Source organism: Salvelinus fontinalis, chromosome 9, assembly GCF_029448725.1.
Source record: "Salvelinus fontinalis isolate EN_2023a chromosome 9, ASM2944872v1, whole genome shotgun sequence".
NCBI lineage: Eukaryota > Metazoa > Chordata > Actinopteri > Salmoniformes > Salmonidae > Salvelinus > Salvelinus fontinalis.
Genome location: NC_074673.1, coordinates 29,824,291 through 29,851,680, shown reverse-complemented (window position 1 = coordinate 29,851,680; position 27,390 = coordinate 29,824,291). Strand labels below are relative to the sequence as shown.

Genomic DNA, 27,390 nt, shown 5'->3' with positions numbered 1-27,390 from the left:
ATTGAGAAATTGCTTTTCTGTTTCTTTTTGACTATTTATATTGACAAAAACAACAGTAATGTACTTAATTGTTACCCAGAAATGATTTTATATTTAAATACAAAGGTCTGCATTGGGCCTTTAAAGCAAAAAAAATTTTAAGCAGATATTAATTTTTCAAAAGTTTTCCAAAATGTCCAAAATTGAGGAAAATGTATCCTGACGGACCTTTTGGGTCATTGAGACAAATTTGTTCAGCATGAGGTAAGACACATACACACAAAGTTCGAGGTAAAGTCTCGAGGTAAACGGGGCAGCAGATATGACTGTTTCTAGTGAGACCACTTATAACAGCGACACCTATAGGCCAATCGGTGCCGTTGTTCTTGACCAAGTTACTCATGGCCTCTAGTTGCTGTGTGCCAAATTAGAAGAAGAAAAAGTTACCATTCTATGCTGGAGTGATTGGACTATGGGAAAATATATGTTTTTTAAAGAATATCAATAAGTTTCACAGATTCGCTTAAACGCTAATAATGTATAGGCAATTTGTTTTACTGTATTTTACATTAAATACACCATATAAAATGCTATCTTACCATTTTGATGTCATTCCTGTACTAGAAGGGACATGGCCAATCATATTGCAGAGCGTCTTTACGTCATTACCGTATACACAGACGTGCTCGTGCTGTGTTTTGCAGGTGACAGGAAGAAAGTTCATATTGAAGAATTGTGATTTAAGGTTCATCAACTACCTCAAATTTAAAAGGATAACAATGCTTACCTTTGGCATAACGATAGTTCGACAGTAAGTGTGCATTATTCAGAAGATACTAGCGGTCGATTCATTACTATTCAGTGTATGTCTGTTTCCATTTGCAATGCAACTGTAGACTGTAGCCCGATACTGTTGCTACATACAGTGAATGGTTATTGACAAGGTGCACGTCAAAAACGGGTGAATGCTTATCCTAGTACAATTTAGAATTTTAATGGCTTGCATGCTATCGGTGCACCGCCACCGCACAGACGCTCTACGCTGAGCTGGTGTCGCATTACTCCAGTCTCCAGCGGCTGGAGTGTACGTCCAGATAAAGGTCAGACTGAGTGCGAATGTTCAGCCTTGCTTCTTATGAAATGTCAAGGAGTTACTGCAGTCCTGTTCAAGTCGATCACTGCTTCAATAGTAATACATTATGATTAAAGAGAAATACCCTACTACTAACTAAACCATCAATTTAGATGTATTTCTCATTAGATGGGTCTGTCTTCTGTATTGAATTGTATTCTATGTTATTATTGTCTTATTACATGCTTAAAGATAGTTCTGTATTGAATTGTATTCTACGTTATTATTGTCTTATTACATGCTTATATATCGTTTTTTTCCCCCCAGTGGTGAAACAGAATGGAATAAAAAAGGCCTCCTACAAGGTATGATTTACTATAAAAGCACATATGTGTCTTTGTTTTGATACTGTTTTGGATACATTAAAGCAGTGGTTTCCAACCTTTTTCGGTTACTGTACCACCAACTGAATTTTGCTCTCCCGGAGTACCCCTTAAATCCCCCCCCCCCCCCCCCCCCCCCCTCGTGCATTTTACCAGTAAGCCTATGGTCTCATGAGCCTTCTCAAGTAACACCTGTGGTCCTAGTACCCCTGGTTGGGAACCACTACATTAGAAAGACTCTTGGATGAAACGTGTCAAAAAGCACAAAGTAAAAGCTTTGGAACAGATCATCCCAATAGATTTCATGTTTCAATGGCATATCACTGTGGCCTAAAGTATCATGCCAATCCTGGACATTTCCCAATCCCCCAGGCCAGGCGATAGACTCGTCTCTATCAGAAATAGGGATGCAGCAGGCAGAGGCTGCAGGAAAATATCTCAAAGACGTCAAGTTCACCAACGTGTTTGTCAGTGACATGGCCCGTGCCCGCCAGGTGAGTGGTGATGATGTCACAGACCCCTTAGCATCTTTTAGAATATAATTGGACCCCATTATTATGTGTTGGGATGGCCCGCGGATTAGATTTTATTGTGTAGGTAGAAGTTTATGAAAAAAATCTCTCCTTAGAAAGATGTATGTGAATGGTTGTTTTGTCTGTTTTGTTACAGACTTGCGAAGCAATTGTAAAACACAACAGTAGTTGCTCTGGCCTAGAAATTGTCACCGATCCATCACTTAAAGAGAGGGTGAGTACCCTTTCTCTGGGCTTAAGGTTGTCAATATCTTATTTCCATAGATGTGGTTTTCATTGTCAGTGTGTGTGTGTTTGTTTGTTTGTTTGTGCGTGAGGGTGCCTGTGTGTGTGTGTGTATAGTTCTATGACCATGTGTGTTTTTGTACTCAAGGCCATACAGTAAAGAGCCTGTTACTTTTCAGAGTTTTGGGAGTGCCGAGGGGGGCTTGGTGGTGGACATGAAGAACATGGCTACAGCGGCTGGTCAATCGTGGCTGGACTTCACTCCTCCAGGGGGAGAGACTATAGAACAGGTGAGTCACTCTGGGGGATCCTGAGGGCATCGCTCTCTCTCTCTTTCTCGCGCTCTCTGAAATACCTCTGATGGGAGACCAGATGCAATACATTTTAGCAACACTAGATGGCACCTTTGGCATGCTTTACACAGGGTAATTCATCCTTGACTGAAGATGTCCAATATATGTTTTGCATAACAGATCCCTTCATCAAATTAATTTGATTGAGGTTTGTCTGCTTGATGCTTTTGAAGTGGGGATCAAAGTACATAGGCCTTTAGTGCCACACAATGTCCCGATTGAAAAGTCGCTACTTCAGTTGGAGAAACTAATTTAAAGTGTGGGGGAATGTTCCATTGAGACCAAGAACGTACATTGACTTGCCAATTAGGACTCAGCTTGCAGGTCACACGTTCAGTGTCAGTGTGATCCAACAGCTAGTTTATGTGACAGAAGGGCCCCCGGGCCCAGTAACACTCTAGCCACACAGGACAAGCTGTTGGCCCCTCCATCAGGATGGTGTCAACCAGTCTGTTGTGTGAGTGGAGGAAGGGAAGGGAAGGATGAGTGTGTTGTGAATAAGAGTGCTTTGTTCTGTATTAGATGAAGACGCGGATCAAAGAGTTTCTGGAGCACCTGTTCCAGCGCATGGTGGCTGACCACTGCAGACCAGGACAGAGGGAGACAGGGATGCCAGAGGGGGCTCTTGCAGGCAAGCCAGATGATGGGACCAGAGATGTTCCTGCCCATGCCCTGGTGGTCAGCCATGGGGCCCTAATACGTGTGGCCATGCGCTACCTTGTGGACGAGCTAAAGTGTCCTTTACCCCAGGGGTTGGACATGTCCCATGTGATCGCTCTCTGTCCCAACACGGGCATATGTCGGTTTATCTTCACTGTGACAAAAAGGGATGCGGGCATCACCCTCTCAGCCATCCGCTGTGTCTTCATCAACAGGTGCGAGCACATCTAAGAGGAGGTGTAGAGTAGAGGGGGTTGAAGGAAATAATCTCCTGGTTCACACCACACTATAGGGCCGACTAGAACCGTACTGTGCTGTTCAGGATATCTTCTTTTCACATTGTCCTTTCTAGCATGGTTCCAGCAACTATGGTAGATAGGCAAAGTGGTACTGGGCTGGCCTGATTCGCCTTGGCCTCTTGAGTGGGAGTCGGTCTGACTAAGATATACACAGACTCCATATCGGAATCTGGTTGAGTTATTTAAAATAATTTTAAGGCATACACTACCGGTCAAAAGTTTCATAACACCTACACATTCAAGAGTTTTTCTTTCTTTTCTTTTTTACTATTTCTACATTGTAGAATAATAATGAAGACATCAAAATTATAAAATAACACGTATGGAATCATGTAGTAACCAAAAAAGTGTTAAACATTTTATATTTGAAATTCTTCAAATAGCCACCCTTTGCCTTGATGACAGCTTTGCACACGCTTGGCATTCTCTCATCCAGCTTCATGAGGTAGTCACCTGGAATGTATTTCAATTAACAGGTGTGCCTTCTTAAAAGTTCATTTGTGGAATTTCTTTCCTTCTTAATGCGTTTGAGCCTATCAGTTCTGTTGTGACAAGGTAGGGGTGGTATACAGAAGATAACCCTATTTGGTAAAAGACCAAGTCCATATTATGGCAAGAACAGCTCAAATAAGCAAAGAGAAACGACAGTCTATCATTACTTTAAGACATGAAGGTCAGTCAATACGGAAAATTTCACGAACTTTGAACGTTTCTTCAAGTGCAGTCGCAAAAATCATCAAGCGCTATGATGAAACTGTCTCATGAGGACCGGTACAGGAAAGGAAGACCCAGAGTTACCTCTGCTGCAGAGGATAAGTTCATTACAGTTACCAGCCTCAGAAAATGCAGCCCAAATAAATGCTTCAAAGAGTTCAAGTAACAGATACATCTCAAAATCAACTGTTCAGAGGAGACTGTGTGAATCAAGCTTTCATTGCCAAATTGCTGCAAAGAAACCACAACTAAAGGACACCAATAAGAAGAAGAGACTTGCTTGGGCCAAGAAACACGAGCAATGGACATTATACCAGTGGAAATTTGTCCAAATTGGAGATTTTTGGTTACAACCGCCATGTCTTTGTGAAACGCGGCGTGGGTGAACGGAAGATCTCTAAATGTGTATATCCCATCGTAAAGCATGGAGGAGGAGGTGTTATGGTGTGGGGGTGCTTTGCTGGTGACATTGTCTGTGATTCATTTAGAACTCAAGGCACACTTAAACAGCATGGCTACCACAGCATTCTGCAGCGATACGCCATCTCATCTGGTTTGGGCTTAGTGGGACTATCATTTGTTTTTCAACAGGACAATGACCCAACACACCTCCAGACTGTGTAAGGGCTATTTACCAAGAAGGAGAGTGATGGACTGCTGCATCAGATGACCTGGTCTCCACAATCTCCCGACCACAAACAAATTGAGATGGTTTGGGATGAGTCAGACCACAGAGTGAAGGAAAAGCAGCCAACAAGGGCTCAGCATATGTGGGAACTCCTTCAAGACTGTCGGAAAAGCATTCCAGGGGAAGCTGGTTGAGATAAGAGAGTGTGCAAAGCTGTCATCAAGGCAAAGGGGGGCTATTAGAAGAATCTCAAATATAAAATATATTTTGATTTGTTTAAAACTTTTTTGGTTACTACATTTTTTGTCTTCACTATTATTCTACAACGTAGAAAATAGCAAAAATAAAGAAAAACCCTTGAATGAGTAGGTGTTCTAAAACTTTTGACCGGTAGTGTCTATGTATTTGTCTGATAGTATTTTAATGTACATTATGCAACACAATGAAGATTGAGAAAATAAACAATCATATTTTGAAGCTTTCCCATTCCATCTCATCACTGCGCCATGCATAACCAGCTGACATGTTAAAAACCTACATCACTGTCTTTGAAATTCAAATGTCATATTCATTGACACCATCTATATGTTCTCTATGTTACTGGTAGTTTTATTTGGTGAATGAAATGTGGATGTTTGGCTTATTCCACAAATGTTCAAATAAAAAAATTGCTGATAAGTAAAGAACACACTTTAAGAAAAAATGTTTATCCAGGCACAATGCCTTTTCGTATTACTTAAGCTTTTGGCTGGTTTAATGTATTTCTTTATACATCTTATAACATCACATTTAACATCACATCTCCTTCTTGCAACTACTCACATCATGTTCTATCTGTTGTTGTCATGAAAAACAGAACTTCGTGCTCATGAAAGGCTTTTTGGGATTGACCACAGTTTTACCTCTTGGAATCCAACCACCATGTTAATGAATGAATGCTGGGTAACACTTTATATTAAGTTGTCTAAACCTATGTAGTAATACTTTAATTATACCAGTAATACATAGTAGTCAGGAGAGTATGATAATTGCATTTTAATTGTATAGCAATTGAGTTTTTGCCTTTACAAAAGAGGGAGATGGACCGTTCTTCCTTCCACTGGCGTAATAACTAAAACCACTCAACCCCATTACTATGCTATTAGAAAACAGCAATGTTGTGACTGTAGTAACTACAGCATTACTACTAATGTAAAGTGTTACCTAGAGCTGCATTGAAAGCAGTGCTAACAAGGTGTGATTATGAACCTAGTGTGAAACAATTATTTCAAATGCTATGTACATTAGTAATATTATGTCAGAATTTGTCATATTTAGATCTGTTTCCGTTTACACTGAACAAAAATATAAATGCAACATGTAAAGTTTGGTACCATGTTTCATGAACTGAAATAAAAGATCCCAGAAATTTCCATATGCACAAAAAGCATATTTATGTCAAATTTGTTTACATCCCTGTTAGTGAGCATTTCTTCTTTGCCATGATAATCCATCCACCTGACAGGTGTGGCATATCAAGAAGCTGATTAAATGCCATGATCATTACACAGGTGCACCTTGTGGTGGGGACAATAAAAGGCCACTCTAAAATGTGCAGTTTTGTCACAGATGTCTCAAGCTTTGAGAAAGCGTGCAATTGGCATGCTGACTGCAGGAATGTCCACCAGAGCTGTTGCCAGATAATTTAATGTTAATTTCTCTACCAGCTGCCTCCAATGTCATTTTAGAGAATTTGGCAGTACATCCAATAGGCTTCACAACCGCAGACCACGTGTAACCACACCAGCCCAGGTCCTCCACATCTGATTTAGTCACCTGCGGGAACGTCTGAGATCAGCCACCCGGACTGCTGATGAAACTGTGGGTTTGCACAACTAAACAATTTCAGAAACCATCTCAGGGATGCTCATCTGCTTGCGCGTCATCCTCACCAGGGTCTTGACCTGACTGAAGTTAGGTGTTGTAACTGACTTCAGTGTACAAATTCTCACCTTCGATGGCCACTGGCATGCTGGAGAAGTGTGCTCTTCAGGAATGAATCCCGGTTCAACTGTACCAGGCAGATGGCAGGCAGCGTGTATGGTGTCGCGTGGGTGTGTGGTTTGCTGATGTCAATGTTGTGAACAGAGTGCCCCATGGTGGCGGTGGGGTTATGGTATGGGCAGGAATAAGCTACTGAAAACAAACACAATTGCATTTTATCAATGGCAATTTGAATGCACAGAGATACCGTGACGAGATCGAGGCCCATTGTCGTGCCATCCATCCGCTGCCAGCACCTCATGTTTCAGCACAAGCATTTCGCTACACCCACAATATCATCTGCTAAACATGTGTATGTGACAAATAAAATGTGATTTAATTATGCAGCAACTTCACACAGCCATTGAAGAGGAGTGGGACAACATTCCACAGGCCACAATCAACAGCCTGATCAACTCTGTGTGAAGGAGATGTTGCGCTGCATGAGGCAAATGGTGGTCACACCAGATACTGACTGGTTTTCTGATCCACACCACTACCTTTTTTAAAGGTATCTGTGACCAGATGCACATTTGTATTCACAGTCATGTGAAATCCATAGATTAAGGCCTAATTTATTTATTTAAATTGACCGATTTACTTATATGAACCATAACTCTTTTGTATGGTTCTCTTTTGTTATTAAATTGTTGCATGTTGTTTATATTTTTGTTCAGTGTATATATTTTATGATAAGACAATAAGCATCCATATAAAACATTACACATTATAAATAACAATATGTGAATACATTTGAATAAATACATATTATATTGTGATGGCTCATTGCTTTTTCCTAATGGTGTCCAGCACCAGCTAACATTTGGTATGGTTTCAAATGACAGCGAAACACAATCTTGATATACACTACATGACCAAAGGTATGTGGACACCTGCTCGTCAAACATCTCATTCCAAAATCATGGGCATTAATATAGAGTTGGTCCCCCCTTCTTTTACTATAACAGCCTCCACTCTTTTGGGAAGGCTTTCTACTAGATGTTGGATCATTGCTGTGGGGAGTTGTTTCCATTCAGCCACAAGAGCATTAGTGAGGTCGGGCGCTGATGTGGGGCGATTAGGCCTGTCTCGCAGTTGGCGTTCCAATTCAGCCCAAAGGTGTTTGATAGGGTTGAGGTCAGGGCACTGTGCAGGCCAGTCAAGTTATTCCATACCGATCTCGACAAACCATTTCTGTATGGACCTCGCCTTGTGTACAGGGGCATTGTCATGCTGAAAACAGGAAAGTGCCTTCCCCACACTTACCACAAAGTTGGAAGCACAGAATTGTCTAGAATGTCATTGTATGGGCTCCCGAGTGATGCAGCGGTCTACGGCACTGCATCTCAATGCTAGAGGCGACATTGCAGACCCTGTTTCGATTCTAGGCTGTATCACAACCGGCTGTGATTAGGAGCCCCATAGGACGGCGCACATTTTGCCCAGCGTCGTTAGGGTTTGGCCGGGGTAGGCCGTCATTGTAAATAAGAATTTGTTCTTAACGGACTTGCCTAGTTAAATAAAGGATAAATAAATAAACATACAAAATGCTGTAGTGTTAAGATTTCCCTTCACTGGAATTAAGGGACCTAGCCCGAACCATGAAAAACCACCCCAGACCATTATTCCTCCTACACCAAACGTTACAGTTGGCACTATGCATTGGGGCAGGTAGCATTCTCCTGGCATCTGCCAAAGCTAGATTAGTTTGTCGGACTGCCAGATGGTGAAGTGTGATTCATCAATCCAGAGAATGAGTTTCCACTGCTCCAGAGTCCAATGGTGGCGAGCTTTACACCACTCCAGCCGACACTTGGCATTGGGCATGGTGAACTTAGGCTTGTATGCAGCTGCTCAGTCATAGAAACCCATTTTATGAATCTCCCGATGAACAGTTATTGTGCTGACGTTGCTTCCAGAGGCAGTTTGGAACTCGGTAGTGAGTGTTGTAACTGAGGACATGCGATTTCTATTCGCTACGCATTTCAGCGGTCCTGTTCTGTGAGCTTGTGGGGCCTACCACTTCGCGGCTCAGCCATTGTTGCTTCTAGCCGTTTCCACTTCACAATAACAGCACTTACAGTTGACCAGGGAAGCTCTAGCAGGACAGAAATGTGATGAACTGACTTGTTAGGAAGGTGGCATCCTATGACGGTGCCATGTTGAAAGTCACTGAGCTCTTCAGTAAGGCTATTCTACTGCAAATGTTTGTCTATGGAGATTGCATGGCTGTGTGCTCGATTTTATACACCTGCCAGCAATGGGCGTGGCTGAAATAGCCAAACCCACTAATTTGAAGGGGTGTCCACTTACTTTTGTATATATAGTGTATTTACCATATTTAAACATTGTGAACATCCACCACAACCTATAGATTGACAAAATATAGTAATTCCATAACACATCTATTGAAAAATGGTCTTCAATTAATAGAAGTTACAATGCATTAATGCAATGTATCAAATAATATTTACTTGTCAATTACAATAATTCATACAGAAATGTTGGTCCATTTTGACATGCATAGCAAAATCTCATGCAAAACAAATTATTGCAACATCAGGCTCAATACCAAACCAGTTTAAAATTGTACTTTTTAAAAGGAGTTAAAAGGACAACATGACACTGGTTCAACCCAGGCATTACCCAAAAAGGACAAATTATGTTGAATGTTGCCAAACAGGCCCCTCATCAACTGCTACTCAAACGTCTCTCTGTATGAATTGGTATACAATTCTAAGTAATGTAGAAAAGGAAATGAGTGACCTGCCTTAACTTTTTATACGCTGTTATAAAAACAAGAAGTGCCCATTTCATAATGAGCCTGCATATTTTCAGGATGATTTGATTGGACTTTCATCCTTGACACAGAGAAAACCAAACTGTTTGAAAGTCTTTTGCAATGTAAATATTTAAAAAGTGCAGGGGCGGACTGGCCATCAGGCATTTTGTGAAAAATGTCAGATGGGCCAGTTGATTTTTTACCTCGTGGGCCTGCCTAACTTGGGTTTTTTAATGCAAAATTATCATCATGGGGGCCACAAAAAAATTGGCTGCTGTCAGGGGAAAGAAATGGGCCGGTGTGTTACAAATGCCAGGGCCGATTTCTGGTCCCAGTGAAAAAGTGCATCACACCCTTGCATAACCAAAAGGTTGGCTTCTCACTGCACTATACACATGGTCTCCTCCACCCATTCTCATCCACTCATTAATGACCTTAGGAAGCACTACCTCAGCATATACTGTAGGACTGTTTCTCATGATGCTCACTGATCAGCTTTCTAATTCACCTCCTTGTTTCAATCTAACGTGCTCCTTCTCAAGTTGTATTGTGACCCCTCCATCCAGACTACGATTGCAAAATCACAAACTCACGAGGATTGAGGCACTGGTGCATGGCATTACTGTATATCTCTTAATGTTATCTAGCAACAAGTTTAAACATTTTCCAGACAAGCTTCAAATTCAAAGCCCATTTCTCTGGCCTTTCGAGTCAAGCTATTGGCCAATGCATCACTCTTTCTCTGCATTTTCCTTTAAAAAAATATATTTTTAAGCTATTTTCTGACTTTATTGAACAGTTAGAGCAGGACTAGGCAACCTTGGTTCTGGAGTGACACAGGCACTTCATGTTTTTGATTTAACCAACCTGGAAGACCAGGTGTGTTGAATTTAGTCAATCACTGAACTGATCAATTAGCTCATTTGGTCTGGTGTGATGCTTAGTTGGGGCAAAATCCTGCAAGCACTCCAGGAACAGGGTTGCCTACCCCTAAGATAAAGAGAGAGGATGATAGTGGGGAAAGAGAGTGGGCAGTAGGTTGGATTCAAACCTATACCAACACCGTAGACGTGTGCCGGAGGCATCTGCTTAGACCGCTAGACCACCCTGGGCCACTTTGTCTGCCTTTTGCACAGCCATTTTGATAGGACTGCCTGGGCTATTGGAATGCAACACCCGCAAAGGGTCGTCACAAGAAGTGATGGTCTCCTTGGAAATGGCGCTAGCTCGTTCTTGGTCCTGTTGCATAGCCAGGTCCTGATCCTCCATGATGGAGTCTGCATCTGGGTTCTCCTGTTGGCTCCTCTTCCTTCTGTAAACCATGTGTCTCTTTAACAAGTCATACCCTTTCTCAGGGATCTCAGCCCCTTCCAGTAGGAGCAACAGTCCATTGCTGGATGAATAGAACACGTCAACATGGTTCTCCATCCGCCTGTGCTGGAAAAGGCACTCTTTCCTGCTGAACATCATCTGGTAGGGAGTGACAACAGAAACACAACTTGAATTTCACATGAATAGGTTAAGTGATTCTACGGAAATTAATTACACAATGAATGTGAAGTGATTTGGGAGAGCAGATTTGACTGTTCCCAGAGTGGCCATCCATGGATGACTTGCCATGCAATACCTACAGAACTGAACCACTTTTCCTCGACGTCCACACATAAGAAACGTTTACTTTTCAAGTCCAATATTGACACAAAGTCACTTGTTTCTGTTCTTATTGGGAGGACAACTATGGAAAAATAAAAAAAACATATCACAATTTCATACTGTACATAGTGACAGACAATGTATTCCTTTTGGTAAATTATTAAACAATCCTAAATAAGGGACTTTGTTGAATTAGTTAATTTTGACATTATCTGTACAGTTGCTTTAGTTTGAGTGTGAAAACTTGAATGAAATCTATTTGTGTGAAATTAACTACAAAATAAAGCATACACAGCAAGCACATAACGTTCTGAGAACCATATGTTTCTTAGAGCTTGGTGAGAGCGTGGCTGTCCTATGGTTATTTTGCATACAACCTTCCCACAACTTTCTGAGAATGGTGCAGGATAGTAAGGCCGGGATGATACCAGTATCATACTATTTATTTTTCTATGACAAAAATGAAAACGCAGAGCAACACTCTTTGGTCCTTTAAAAACCTGCTGTATGTAAAATATTGTGTGCTATGGCTTGAAAATATGAAAATAAATGTGCCTCTGGATGACAACATAATGATGTTTGTTTCCAACATTAGGGAGGTTTTCCTAAAGAAGTTAAAGCCGCTTCGTGTTTTGATTCCTTGCCGCGATAGTGATGAGTGTGACAATACTGGCATTAATCCCTACAGTATAGTTGCTTGGCTTTGGAACATTCTCAACACACACACACACACACACACACACACTTGGAATATTCTTTAACAATTCAGAAACAACATTCTTCTGTGGGAATTTCAGAACTTAAGGATAAAGTTTCCTACAGGTTTCCTAATGGTTCTATTTAAAATCTTGTTCTCAAATTGTTCCGAGAAGGTCAAGAAAACTTTCCATAAAAACCACACGCAATCTTTAGTAACGTTCAGAGAGACCGTTCTATTATTATTAATTGAATTTTTTTAAATTAATTATTATTATTGAAAAACATACATTCCGTTCTCAACATCAACAAAACTTTCCATCCTCTATCTTAAGTGTGTTGGCCATGCCCACTAATTGGCCACACCTGGTCTTAATGAGTGCTTGTTTCCTTTGAAATAGGGTCTGTTTGAATAGACTAAAAATAACAGCTTGTATTGGTAAGAAAACACGACATGTTAGCTCCATCCTGGTGGCGTAGTGGACTAATTCCATGGATAGAGAACAGAAGATTATAGGTTAGAATCTCACAACTGCCTTGTCACAATAAAAAAAAGTATGTGTTTGCATGATTAATCCCTAAGGAAAGGAATTTCCATTGTCCTATCTGTGCTCGGAGTTATTTTTTTTAATATACCCAAAATAAGCTAGCAGTGTTACTATTATTGAAACATTTAGTGAATGTTTTAAAGGAAGTTATTAAGAAAACTCCTAATAACCTATAATTTCCGTTCTCAGAGCGTTAATAAAACCTCCCAGGGAAAGATTTAAGGAACCAGAGTAAAACGTTCTCAGAACCTTCCTGCAACTTAAAAATAAACGTTCCCAGAACAGTCAATTTTCACTTCTGCTCTCAGAACGTTTAAAAAATGTGTTTTACCGGTCAGAAAACATATGACTTCGTTCCTGTGAAACAAACAGAGCTGCCGGAAAACATGTGGCGAGACAGCATTTGCCTTTTCAATCTGGTGGGGCACAACTTTCAAAGCAGCAGCACTGAACAAGTTTACCCTATTCATTTGTTCATGCCGTAGAAAAACGTATAAAATGTTTTGTAATGAAAAGAAAGCAGGCATTTCTTATTGGACAAGTTGACATAGTACCTCCCCCAATTAAAGCCTGTTTTCCTTGGTTTTGTAAAGTGAATACAACCCTGTCCCTGAGATTTCACACGGTAACCCCCACACTCGCTGCAACAGGTGGGTTCAGTCACAGTGGTCTCGTCAACCATGTCTCCCGACAACTACATTTGATTTCACCGGCACTTGATTTCTTTCTTCGCTCACGCTCCTCTCCTGGGCTTTCACTAGATAACAGCCGAAGTCAAAATTGTCCATATCGTAAAAATGTATGAAAACAAAAATGTGCTTCTTGGTCTTCATTTAAGGTTAGCAGTGTGGTTAGGTTAAACATCTGATTTTAAGATGAGACATTTTTTAAATAGGCGGGGTTTATTACTTCGTGGCTGTGTTAACTGGTGACTGTCCCTCTCCTGCCTGCCTCATGAGCGAACACAAATGTTCATGGAAATCAAGGTGTGTTAATAAAAGCAGTTTATAAAAGCGGTTTAGTCGTCCTCCAAAACTAGCTAGAATGACCCATCTATAGCTAGCTAACAAAAACTAGTAGCTTTAGTAGCCTAGCTAGATATCGGCCCTTAAGCAAGGAAGTTAACCCCCAACAACAACTGCTCCCCGGGCGGTGGAGAAGGTGGAAAGTTAAGTTCCTCGGCGTACACATCACAGACAAACTGAAATGGTCCACTCACACAGACAGTGTGGTGAAGAAGGCGCAAGAGCCTCTTCAACCTCAGGAGGCTGAAGAAATTTGGCTTGTCACCCAAAACCCTGACAAACTTTTACAGATGCACAATCGAGAACATCCTGTCGGGTTGTATCACAGCCTGGTACAGAAACTGCACTGCCCTCAACCGCAAGGCTCTCCCGAGGGTGGTGCGGTCTGCACACCGCATCTACACCACCCGATATCACAGGAAGGCCAAAAATATAGTCAAGGACATCAACCACCCGAGCCTCTGCCTGTTCACACTGCTACCATCCAGAAGGTGAGGTCAGTACAGGTGCATCAACGCTGGGACCGAGAGATTGAAAAACAGCTTCTATCTCAAGGCCATCAGACTGCTAAACATCAATCACTAACTCAGAGAGGCTGCTGCCTACACTGAGACCCAATCACTGGCCACTTTAATAAATTGATCACTGTTCACTTTATACAATGCACTCTAAATAATGCCACTTCAATCATGTTTACATATTTTACAATACTGATTTCACATGTAAATACTGTATTTTATACCATCTATTGCACCTTGACTATGCCACTCGGCCATCACTCATCCATATACTTACATGTACATATTCTCATTCACCCCTTTAGATGTGTGTATTAGGTAGTTGTTGGAATTGTTAGATAACTTGTTAGATATTACTACACTGTCAGAACTAGAAGCACAAGCATTTCCCTACACTCGCATTAACATCTGCATGTGACAAATACCATTTGATTTGACATGGACGTCGATTAAGGGCAGGCTTCCCGCACCTCTCTGATTCAGGGGGGGTTAGGTTAAATGCAGAAAACACATTTCGGTGGAATGCATTCAGCTAGCTAAATGTGTATGGCACAGCCCCATAGTCATAGCACAGATGAAAAGGGAAGATACTGCATCTATAATAATAATATTTTGACATAACCTACAAATAGGACCCATAGTTACCTGACTTGGGCCCAGTTTCCCAAAAGCATTTAAGGGCTACGTTCATCATTAGAACCGTCGTAGGAGCATCCTTAGATCCCTGAGCTGTTTCCTAAAACCAACGTTACTAAAGTTGCTCTTGAAAAACACTCGTTATTTAATGAACTCCTCAGACTACTCGAACAACTAAGTACGTTGTGAATGCCTTTTTGCCCTTCTGCGTCACTTTATACACAAGATCTCAGTTAAATACAAACTCAAGATGTTTGTCTTTATGTGACCGCTGATTAACTTTAGAATGAATGTGACAGTGACTACAAATACAAAGCTGCCCATTTCTTTGCAAAACAAGCGAAGGACATAAAGACACTTTAAATTAAAACCCAGATGGCTGTATTAAAATAAATACAGGATATAGGCTACACAGACCTATATATTTGAATAATATTGAAATCCATTTTATGTTAATGAAATGTAGTTTTATTTAACTATTTGTACACTACTTTCTGTAATGTTGGCCTGAATATATTTCATGGTGTAACGTGCCAAATCTTGATTTAGTGCATTGTTATAGGGTAAGCATTAGAAAAAGCCGCCTCAATATTTGTAGTCATATGTGATATCTCTAGGAGCTGTTACGTCATCAGTATTGTGGAAAAATTCTAATATTAAGGTAAGATTGGAAAGGGAGATCCGAGAACAGTGTTCTTTCTTTGTATCCTATCAGTATCGACACATTTAGCGAACATGCTCTCTGCGTGGTGTTTTGGGAAACGCATGCAGTATGAAATATGCATTGTTGAAACCTAGGCTTAATAGTGTTTTATCACTATCGGGAAACCGGGCCCAGGTCATGAGATCAGGAAAAACTCCAGGCCCCTGAAAAGACACGCAATACTTTTGTCACACCACTTTAGAACCTGTGGTGCCACATCTGAACCAGAAATATACGTTCCCACAACTTCCAAGGAACCAAATGTGCTAGCTGGGTAGTATGAAAATAGTTCATTAAAGAAAAATACACTTACCGAGAGAGTTTGTGGAGATGGCTTTCTTTACATGTCCATTCAAAGTCACCTTCCATAAATAATGTCCTCTATCGACAGACTCCGAGCGCGTGAAGATTCCTTTGATTGTCCTGTGCGGTGGCGACAGGTCTAGGTGTACAGGGAAACAATTCACCGGAATGGATTGTTGTAGAGCGGCCAGCCAGATCACGAGGAGAGCCGGTTGCATTTTGGGGAAATGTGCCGGTTCACACGGTAATCCTGAGGTGCTCAAGGTGCAGTGTTGAACACAATTGACGGGAACAAAGGCCAAAGATTCTATTTGAAGACTGACAGCTCTGTGACTGGCCCAACCCTGTCGAGACTTTTTTAGCTGACCGGATGTGAGATTGAGTTTCATGAACTCTTTAGATAACACGGCTAACAATACATTATGCTCGCTCTAACCTATAAAAAAAACAGGTGTCAAGCTCAACAGAATAATGTATGTGTGGGAAATTATGTATATATTATGTATTCGTGTAGCCTACATTTCCAGGGAATTTCACCACCGCCACTCACTTTAAAGGTTAAAGTATCTGGCCCATATGCCATTCCTGCTCTCTGATAATCGCCTTCACGGTGGTTTGGGTGAACCATATTCTTCCCAAAACGTGGCCATATTTATTTTTGCCAGAAGGGGGAGCCCCAGCTTCACATATATCAAAGGAATTTGAGTGTGTTGAGAATTGCAGTATAGTCCTTGAAATAGTTACATTTATTTATCAACTGCCACAAAGAAACATGTAAATCGCTGCCATATTTTGTCTTGAGTATACTGTATTACCTACTCAATATAAAATACTCAGGGTGGCCTTGACCAAATCAACACATAGGAGGTTCAATCATTCTAAATCCAATTCCCAATTGACATACAGCACAGGCATAAAATAACAACAACAATAACAACCCATATAAAACATGTTTTATTATTCATTCAGGAATACAGTTGACTGCTGTGCACAGCACATACGTACAAAAATAAAAGGAAAACCATTTTTAGTATATTAGCATTCTTACTCGTCATCATATTTTTTAAGAAACAAATGATTGGAGAAGTCTGTTATTTCAAACTAATTTACAATCATTTCAATAAATCGAAACTAAGGCAGAAGGTGAGGTATATGTTAAAAAAGAGGAGGCGGATTCAGAAGGAAGCACACTCCCCTCAGTGCAGGAATAGAAAACTGAGAGAACTCAAACTTAGGCTGCCGACACACAGGGACACACACTGAATCGCTACCACCACTCCCTTATCCACTACCACCCATAGCACCTTTTCACAAGTTGGAGAGCCTGCAACGCACTGTATTGTAAGTTACTGTAGGCTTGAACACCATTTGAGTATCTAACACTCTTTAAGCAGCTTTAATACATTTGGTACAAAGACCTATGGTTTGGACTAACAGGTGTACACTGAACTAGGTGCCCCTTATGACATGAGAAGGCATTGTGACAGAAGCACAATTCTCACACTTCCAAATATCTATTTCAGTTCACGTATTTGCATGTTGTCATGATAGTGTCCTGTTGCCCATATGGACCAGCAAATAAAAAAAGAATGATAAGGATGTTGTTATCAAAACAAATATTATTCACCTTCATGAACATTCACATTGCATGTCTTATTATGATGACATTGTGGGGAGAAGAAAGGATGGAAGATAAGATGTTGCACCATCCAAATTCAATAAACCATGAATCCTGCTATGTTATCATCCCAGACGAACACATGCAAGACAGTGGAAAAGCTTGTTTTCATTCATTCCTCAATTACTGATCATCATCCTGAATAGGTAGGTGGTGGTGAAGACATTTTTCAGTTCCATTGTGACAATGAAAGTGGGCTTGATCTGGTGCTAGCGGTAGAGATTATTCTACTTGGCAGACTGAGCAACACTTTTAACTTGCATAACTATTACAGTAGCTATATCTCCTGGGAGCCCCATGGTTCAAGCAACAGCAGTACTAGTTATCCATATAAAATCGTGTTTTGTCTCATAACTGTCCAAATCCAAAACAGCCTTTGTATTACATATTTTCATTGTCTGCCATCCTCCTTGATGGAAATAGCGCCTAGCTAGCACATCGATACAATTTCAGCTTGATGAATTGATCTCATTGGAACTTTGCTTTCTCTTTGGCTGTGGCAAATATGGAGTATGATGACTGTTGACAATGAAATGAATTAAATGAAACACTAGCTACTTTAATAATGTCTCTGTATCTTGCATTACTCATCTCATATGTGTAAACTGTACTCTATACTATTCTACCGTATCTTAGTCACTTTAATTGTTTGTAAATATTGCATCACCCATCTCATATGTATATACTGTACTCTATTCTATGCCACTGTATCTTAATCCAATGCCTCACTGACATATATGTATATATATTCTTAATCCATTCCTTACTTAGATGTATGTGTATTTTGGGTATATGTTGTGAAACTGTTAAATATTACTTGTTAGATATTACTGCACTGTCGGAGCTAGAAGCATAAGCATTTCGCTACACCCACAATAACATCTGCTAAACACGTGTATGTGACCAATAAAATTTGATTTGATTTGACACAGATGCTTCCTGTGTTCCATCACAACCAGACACTGCATCAAGCCTCAGCCTGTCTCTTCTTACTACTGTAAGTACTTATGTGAGGGTAAGTACCAGCTCACATCCATTTTACAGTGGGCTACCAATGCTGTGTTGGAATAAGAATTTAACAGGCGTGACGTTAAAGGTTGGTAAAAGAGGTCAAAGATGACCTTTCCTGTGTATTTTACTCAGACGCACCAAACATACTTATAGCATTGTAATAGCCACAGGTAAATCTTTAAATCAGATTATGCCACTTCATTCCCAATAAATCCATGCTCATTGGCGACCAGTCAAAGAGCGATACAGAATCAAACCACTTACACCTAAAAATCACCTTATGTCATTCATGCAAGGTTTTCGTTGAGCTACACACCATTCATAAATAAATAAAGGAATAACAGAGCGAACGTAGGTCAAAGGGGCGTCAAAGGGGCAAAGTGATACTGGTGAACCTGAACACCATGTGTGCTTAGACACAGTGAAAGAGGTCTATGACTCTGACCTTGGACTAAAATGGCTCCGGGTGGGTGAGGAAGGATACTTCTGGAATCTCAAGACTGTTGTTGAACAAAGGGTTTTACAGTGTCAACTGGCCAAGGGGGGTCTGCTCAGGTACAGTATTCGAGGAGGAGAGCAAGCAAGCATTGACTTCAATTATGCTGCATACTGTACAAAGCCCAAACATCACTACTGTAAGCCTTTGGTGAATTGCTTTGAGACATTGCTTCTGTTTTTCTTCCACACAAGATCTTACAACTTAATAACCAGTTTAAACAATAAAAGAGAGAAACAGGTACATACGAGTACAATCCTTATTATTATCTAAATATCAGATATTAGACATAATAGCCAGATTGTGATACCTGAAATGTTGTTAGCACATCTTAATTGCATGAAATAATGATCCCTTCTCAAAAAATGTAATAGGAATATTTACATATTTTTCTAATAAATGTAGCAGACCCTCATTTACAGAGTGAACGTGAAAACAAGCACTATTTATGCAGCTCAACATTTACTGCAGAAATGGAGATACTGTAAAAGTGCTCTCATTTTTTTTCAAACCAGCAGATAAGTTAAGGTTTCAACCCTCATCAGTTTAAAAACGAATCAAACTGTTTGATCGATCGATACAGCAGGCTCCCAGTTAGTCCAAGACCAGACACACACACATTTCAATCTGGTCTAAACATCAAGCCATCTCACACTCAGCCTCATAAAACCATCTAGCCTCATAAAATCCAGGATTGTCAAAGTTCTCCTAGCATGGTGGGTCTCCAGTTCTAGCTTCCCACATCAATGGCTGTGAGCTCCTGAGGGGTCCGACCTGTCCAACACAGTCTCAATTACTTAACTGATCTAAGTTTGGAAAGAAAATAAACTGAAGATACTTTTGGCCCTCTAGGAATTGGGCTAAAGCCCCCCGGAGTCACTGAGGGAGTGATGACTTGCGTGTCATCCCTATTTCTGACTGAGGGGAGCGTTTCTCACATGCAAGGGAAGGACCCACAAGTAGGAATCAAAGGCAACCACCCCCTCATCACAAAGCAAGGAAACAAATATTTGGTGAGTGCTCTAGTTGCCCTTACTAGACAATGATATAATGTTGACACAGATGATGGAAAATGTTTAGTTCTTGATGGATAATGAAAAAAGTTCAAAGTAAACAGGCATTCTTCTCAGTAGAAATATCATGCACACGTTATTTCATTCGGGAAATGGCGCTTTGAGGTAATAAAAAGTATCCATTTCACTTCTAGATGCTGAGATGAGCTGTCATCTACTGACAGGGCAAGGTCTCCACCATTTATGTATGGCAAGCACCCATACAAAGTGAAGGGGACAGATGAAGCTTCTCCACCCCTTATATAATACTGATAAAATAATAAGCAGCAATTAATTGTATATCCGTAAGTTCTAATACAAAGTAAGCTACCGAAATATACATATAAAGACTGAATAAATACTATCATATAGTGGGATTTCTTTCTTTTTCAGTCCATTCGTACTGGTGTATATAGTATAATGTTACCTGGACAACAATCCACATGTGCAAATAAGTGAGTTATTGCCTGCCAGTTTTGCTCATATTCGGGGGAGGAAGTGTGTGACAGTCATGGCAGTGGTGGCCTTTTTTCCTCTCTTCAGACGGCCATGCTTGCTGAGAGCAATGTAGGAGCCTCTGTAAACGGAAGACTCATAGGCGTTGTAGTTGTTTGGCAGCATGCTCTCTCTGAACTTGCACTCATCATGGAAGACTGTCTGAAAATAACAAAGGAGAAAAGGTCAAAGAAAAAGCATGGCCAAGTTAAGTTTCAGTTACCAGTTTTATACAGTTGTACAAGTTGCACAGAAAAATACATGCCATGCATACATTTCATCCTCACCCAGAATTAGTTCACATGTAAAGTAGGGGAGCCATGCACTAACATATTATTGTAGCAAATTTGGGGTTGATGGAAGAACCTGTAAACCTTTGTCTCTGAAGACTAGCACATATCTTGCTCCATCCAAAATTCCTAATTAACGAAATTGTTTATCATGTATGTTCTTGAGGGGATATCTAACCAAAATTGCAGCATGTTCTCTTTTTTATTGAAAACTACAATAAAAAATTGAAATTGACTGATATAATCCTGAAATATCATACTCACTCAATATCAACAACAAAAATGCACTGTGCATGTTGTTGTTTTGGAGGGGTTTACACATGCTATTGGGAGCATGCTAACAGGGACCTTACCTACCACTCCCATAGTTTGTGCTTGATGAAGACAATACTAAGCTGCAGCTAACTGAACAAAAACAAATGTTGGTTTACTAACTCCTATAGATTACAGGTCTATAGATTTATTTATGTGTAGTAATAAGATGAAGTTAACGTGAACTATCCTTTTAAAACATCAATGAATGTATATCACACACAGGTAGCACTGCTGTACAACTTATTTCTCACCCATTTGGGTAATTAGTTAGCCTATTAACCAATTAATTATTAGTGCAATAATTAAAGAGATTATCTAGTACTTTTGTATACTTTTTAGCCAGTAGTTCTGAATGTCGCACTCACGAACCAAAAGTGATCCCTGAAAATTGAGTACTACGTCACATATGTGCACCACGTAATTGCGCTCTCTCTCTCTACTGTGTCCACTGCAACCTCATTGAATAACGCTGGGCAGTCCTCTTGCTAGCTGTCAATCAAATGCTTGAGGGGCTGAAGCTCATTGGTTAAAACTCGAATTGCTAGGGGGCTGGCTTACATTGCACAAAATGTAGGGAAAATGGCACAACACAGCTTCAAGAAAACAGTTACATTCAAACTAGGGATTTCATGGCTGATTGAGGTAAGACAGTAATTCTGATCATAGATTATGCATGCATGAACTACACATTGACACATCCAGCCCAAAGCGAGAGGTTTAAAAAATACTTTATTAGTTACCAAAATACCAGAGTATGTCTTTAATGTAAACGTGTTGTTAATTGCATACACTATGTAACTGTATCCTTTTGGTGATGTTCATTGATGCGCAATTGGAAAGCTGCATGGACCTTCTTTTGCTCACCTTGCAAGTTGTTCATTGTGAATCGTATTTGTCTATCTTAATAAACATTTCACAAATAATATTTTCAGAGTATTATTTTTCTGACAATTTTCTGCAATAATACGTTGTGAAAAGACAGCATGTGCTGGGACTATCGACAAGATGGGGAGCTGATGACGTCCGTCAGATACCCTAATACAGTGGCCTCCAACCTTCGAGAGCAAATTTTTTTAAATAATTTTTTTCTTCTTCTAGCTTTCAAATAGGCACATTCTTCCCTTCTCTCTGCAACTCTTTCTGGGTCCTTAGGGTACACGAGAAAGTAGTGCACTGTCTTCTGTCAATATACCTGGAAGAAGAATGGTTAATAAACAACTCTAAGGGGGCCCTATAAAATCTGTGATTTTTTTCTCAAATTATGTTTATATTTTCCCAAATGATGTTTTCTCAGTTTTCTTTTTTCTGGTTTGAGATGTTTTTTGTTTTTAACTCTCAAATGTACACTTGTTCATACAGAAACAACGAAATTGGAACATTCTGAGTCCATGTTAATGCTTAAATCACATCAGAAGACAATTTTGGGGGGGTCTAGAAGAAAACGAACACATTTTGATTCGAGTGTAATTCCCCTTTAATTGCGCATCTGGCCCTTTAATTGCGCATCTAGCAAGCGAGGAATGTGTCTCAAGTGCCGGTCTAGCATGGTTCTGTACTGCTGCTGGTAATTTAATTGCAAAGTTTGCAAATAACACATAATAGATACAAATGATGTACTTAGTCATGATATACTTCTACCAGATAATCCTACTTTGCAGTTAACATTTAATTGAGAAGGTTTTGGGGAAATTATTTCTGTCAAAATCACGTCAACTGACTACACACGGAGTGATAGACAAACGCGCGCACCACAGACAGACAGGGCAATATTGCTGGAAATTAATTGGCAGATATTGTGTTAGATTTGGCCAGTAGTGGCTAACCTGGGGTGGGATAATGTCAATGTTGCGTTGATTAGATAGTAGGCTAGCTGGGAGCTAGCTGGGTGTCTGATACTTGTGAGAGAACTTGTGAGAATACGTGAAAATTGCATGTATACAGAACAAAAATATAAAAGCAACATGGAAAGTCTTTGTCCCATGTTTCATGAGCTGAAATAAAAGATCTCAGACATTTTTCATACACACATAAAATCTTATTTCTCTCAAATGTTGTGCACTAATTTGTTTACATCCCTGTTAGCGAGCATTTCTCCTTTTTCAAGATAATCCATCCACCTGACAGGTGTGGCATGTCAAGAAGCTGATTAAACAGCAAGATCATTGCACAGGTGCTGAGGACAATAAAAGACCACTCAGTTTTGTCACATAACACAATGCCACAGATGTCTCAAGTTTTGAGAGAGCGTGCAATTGGCATGCTGACAGCAGGAATGTCCACCAGAGCTGTTGCCAGAGAACTGAATGTTAATTTCTCTACCATAAACCACCTCCAACATCATTTTAGAAAATTTGGTAGTATATCCAACCGGTCTCCAACCGCAGACCACATGCAACCATGCCAGCCCTGGACCTCCACATCTGGTTTATTCATCTGTAGGATCGTCTGAGACCAGCCATCTGACAGCTGATTAAACTGTGGGTTTGCACAACCAAAGATTGTCTGCACAAACTGTCAGAAACCATCTCAGGGAAGCTAATCTAGGTGCTTGTTGTCCTGACTGCAGTTCGGCGTCATAACCGGTTAGGTTATGGTATGGGCAGGGATAAGCTACTGGACAACGAACACAATTGCATTTTATCAATGGCAATTTGAATGCACAGAGATACCACGACAAGACACTGAGGACATTGTCGTGCCATTCATCCGCCGCCATCATCATGTTTCAGCATGATAATGCATGGCCCCATGTAGCAAGGATCTGCACACAATTACTGGAAGCTGAAAAAGTCCCAGTTCTTCCATGGCCTGCATACTCACAAGACATGTCACCCATTGAGCATGTTCGGGATGCTCTGGAACGACATGTACGACATCGTGTTCCAGAAAAATATCCAGCAACTTCGCACAGCCATTGAAGAGGAGTTGGACAACATTCCACAGGCCACAATCTACAGCCTGATCAACTCTATGCGAAGGCGATGTGTTGCGCTGCATGAGGCAAATGGTGGTCACACCATATATTGAATGGTTTTCTGATCCACGCCCCTACCTTTCTGTGACCTACAGAGGCATATCTGTATTCCCAGTCATGTGAAATCCATAAATTATGGCCTAATTCATTTATTTCAATTGACTGATTTCCTTATATGAACTGTAACTCAGTAAAATCTTTGAAATTATAGCATATATTTTTGTTGAGTGTAGTTTCAGAGTTGTTTGGTGAGCTACTCACAGGTGGGCAGTGAGCTACTGGTAGCTCTTGATCGACCTGTTGGAGACTAACTCAATCCTAACTCAAAACTATTAGTCAGAGGACGCACTTCACTCAAGCCCCATTTATACCGGGTTCTAATTTGCGTCTTTTGTCCTGATCTTGTCCACATTCTGAATTTGCCCACATTTGTAGACAGGTGTAGACAATCAAAAGACACATTGTGATCTGATTGTGGTCAGATCATCCGGCCCACCACCGGAGGTAGTCAGTCAAACATTGTGTCTGGATATCTTACAAGTGTAGACAGATCTGGACAGAGAAACCATTTTAAATCATAATTATTTTGCCCTCTAAAATCATTGACAGGAGGCACCATTAACTGGTTACATCAATATGTGTCTTACAATAAATACATTTTATTTTGAAATAATAGCTGTGAAATTATTTGCATAGGTGAAGGGACCAGGAAATCTGGTCACAATGCAGACACAGTGGACAGATACGACACATTTTAATACCATGTGTAAACACATTTCTGGAAATGTGGGCACAATCAGAATGTGTATATAAGATCAGGACAAGTCCCATATTAGCACCAGGTATAAACGGGGCTTCAGTGATAGGCATAACCTACAAATGTAACCGAACATGTAAATAATATTCATCTTTAATGGACGAATTTCATATGGTCCCAAGTCACGATGACAGGCTCTGGAGTGTCGGGGGGCTTTCCCCCGCACGCAGGGCCATATTGCAGAGCGTGCCAAAATTATGCGTCTGTTAACCTCATCATTATTGCCCAAGGCAAGTCGACCATGAACAGGCCCCTAGCTCATTTGCTGCCTACAATTAAATACGAACGCATAATAAGGGTAAACATATATATAATGAACCATCAAAAATACCAAAATAGCATTCTACTAGCATATGTCTTATCACATAATTCACAGCACATGTTAAGATAGGCACACCCAATAGCTTTAAATGACATGCAAATAAAACCCGATCAGTCATAATAGCAAATGCCACGCGGAACCATTCAAACAAATATTGCAGGACAATAAATGTAATACTGAGCATACCTACCGTTCCGTATAACCTTCCTCGGCCATTCATTGCGACAAACAGCTCACTTCTCACACCATACAAGCTAACCACTCCTCGCTCTACCGTTGAGATCTCTAATAGACCTAATTGAACAAAATACCAAATATTAGATATTGGACAAACACATCCGATCAGATTGGCACAAAATATGTTTCGAAATGGTTGTAGGCTAGGCTATAGCTAGGATGTGCTCTACGTCTGTGGGTGTAACCTTGCAGGTTGCTACGCAGGATGCTGAGTCTTTGTTCTATATACATTCCCACATTAAATGTTGGATATTTGCTCAGTTTCGGCTATCGTGTAATAATTGCCCTTTTGGACGTGTGCGGTGTCAGTGACTGTTTGTTTCTGGGTCGCTGTAGGAGCCAGTGTAAAAATAAATGGTTGTCTAAATACGTCCATACATTCATGTCATGTTTGAGCTTAGGGAGATATTTAGCACTGGTGGATAGTGTTTTTAATAGATATGTCTTTGCTCTAGAAGTCATCCAATGTTCGCTTCGCGTCTTATGACACATCATGCAAAATATGGGCTATAGGCTCTGTTAGATGCATAATTATTGACGAACCCTTTATGTGATGTCTATTGCATTACATCTGTGGAAGCAACTCACTGTACTGGTTTTCATTATGTACACCATTTATCCTGCCGTCTGGGAGGACCTGGAGGTGAAACCCGATGCCCACGTTGCAGTAGAGCCTCCGCACTCTTTTGATACCTAGCAAATAGTCACTCTCCCAGTTCAGGTCCGATCTCTCCCCCGAGATGCCCAGAATGGAGCGGGAGAAGAGGGTCTCCCATCTTTTCTCCAATAAAGTTGCATTTGTCCTGCTTGGAATAGGATATGATGACACAATCCCGACTAGGTACCCCAAGAGCACAATCGCAGTCAACGTCCAGTGCGTGCTGGCCTCGTAGGACATACTGATGAGGAGCCTTTGCGCAATGGCCTTCCGGTTTACCTTCGGGGCACGTGGTCAAAATTAATGGCCCTAAAAATACCACTCTTCTTGATTTTCTTCCTTCGGCATGCTGGCAGTGGATTATTTTTGGAACGCAGATCTGAACTCTGGGTATGAAACGAGAGCCCCAGTGCAGAGGGGTAGAAATAGGAGAGTGCGCGGCAGAGCTTGAGGTGGTGGCGGTGATGATTACCATGTTTTGCAGCTCCGCGCCTCTCTCTCTCTGTAGGCAACGCAGGCCGTGGAGAAAGCCACTCAACAAAACTCTGTTTCACCTTGCCAGGCTATCGCATCTCTAGATGACGTCATGCTGACTTCACCGCTGCCCCGTCGAATAATACAAGGGCCGAGGATGGAGAGAGTGAAGTTGCGAGCAAGCAAGAAAAGAGTCGCTGAACTGCAGTGCCCTGTCTGTGGAGAGTTCAACTGAACACTGTCACAGCGCCCGTGAAACGAGGAAGGGAGAGACCTCATTGGGTGGCGTTAAGCAACTGCGGGACATGATTGACACTTTGGCAGCTCCCAAATTGGGTCGGTGGTCATATGTCTGACAGGCTGCTTCCTTATTTAGAAGGGAGGTGTAAAAACAGTCCACTTGTCACCGGAGAGCAATGGCACCCTTGCAGGCCACATCCTATGCTGCTTGTTTATTAAGGCTAGGCCTAGTGCGCAATTCGGTTACCCCGAAACGTCTCTCATAGCCTATTCCTTCCCCTTGTCTGAAACATAAAAACATATCATATTTTCTTTGTAATGCCACCATGGAGTATGCCTATACGTCAATTGATTATATACAGTTGCGCGCTTCCACCGGACCCCTTAACACATGTCATCCATTTGGTTGGAAATTCCGATGGAAGGCGCTATTTCCAAGGTTTTAATAACTGTGCTTCATACGCAACCACCATTGACCATAGTTCAAATCATTTTCACAAACTGTACAAAGTTTTTCTTAGTGACATACAACATCTCAGACAAGAATTTTACAATGCAGTACATTTATTTGTATACAAATATACTTGGTGACTCACATT

The 27,390-nt window shown here is 40.8% G+C and overlaps 3 protein-coding genes across 4 annotated transcripts; 1 reads left to right on the top strand and 2 right to left on the bottom strand.

Annotated features, from left to right (window-relative positions):
• Positions 1-646: 646 nt before the first annotated feature.
• LOC129862400 (probable fructose-2,6-bisphosphatase TIGAR A) lies at positions 647-7,644 on the top strand. Of its 2 annotated transcripts, none has more exons than XM_055934025.1 (6): positions 647-790; positions 1,379-1,416; positions 1,807-1,928; positions 2,104-2,181; positions 2,372-2,482; positions 3,068-7,644. In XM_055934025.1, exons 1-6 carry the CDS (start codon positions 759-761, stop codon positions 3,434-3,436), a joined length of 750 nt encoding a protein of 249 aa, XP_055790000.1. In that variant the 5' UTR covers positions 647-758; the 3' UTR covers positions 3,437-7,644. The 2 variants fall into 2 exon arrangements, with proteins under 2 accessions (XP_055790000.1, XP_055790001.1); XM_055934026.1 differs by lacking the exon at positions 647-790 and adding an exon at positions 808-1,079.
• On the bottom strand, positions 5,567-16,080 carry LOC129862401 (fibroblast growth factor 23-like). The gene is made up of 3 exons (XM_055934027.1): positions 15,743-16,080; positions 11,282-11,385; positions 5,567-11,120 (listed from the first exon to the last, which is right to left on the bottom strand). Exons 1-3 carry the CDS (start codon positions 15,948-15,950, stop codon positions 10,740-10,742), a joined length of 693 nt encoding a protein of 230 aa, XP_055790002.1. The 5' UTR covers positions 15,951-16,080; the 3' UTR covers positions 5,567-10,739.
• Positions 16,081-16,670: 590 nt separating this feature from the next.
• On the bottom strand, positions 16,671-26,808 carry LOC129862403 (fibroblast growth factor 6-like). Its single transcript, XM_055934028.1, has 3 exons — positions 26,008-26,808; positions 25,373-25,476; positions 16,671-20,626 (listed from the first exon to the last, which is right to left on the bottom strand). The coding sequence occupies exons 1-3, from the start codon at positions 26,315-26,317 to the stop codon at positions 20,450-20,452; spliced, it is 591 nt and encodes a 196-aa protein (XP_055790003.1). The 5' UTR covers positions 26,318-26,808; the 3' UTR covers positions 16,671-20,449.
• Positions 26,809-27,390: the final 582 nt, after the last annotated feature.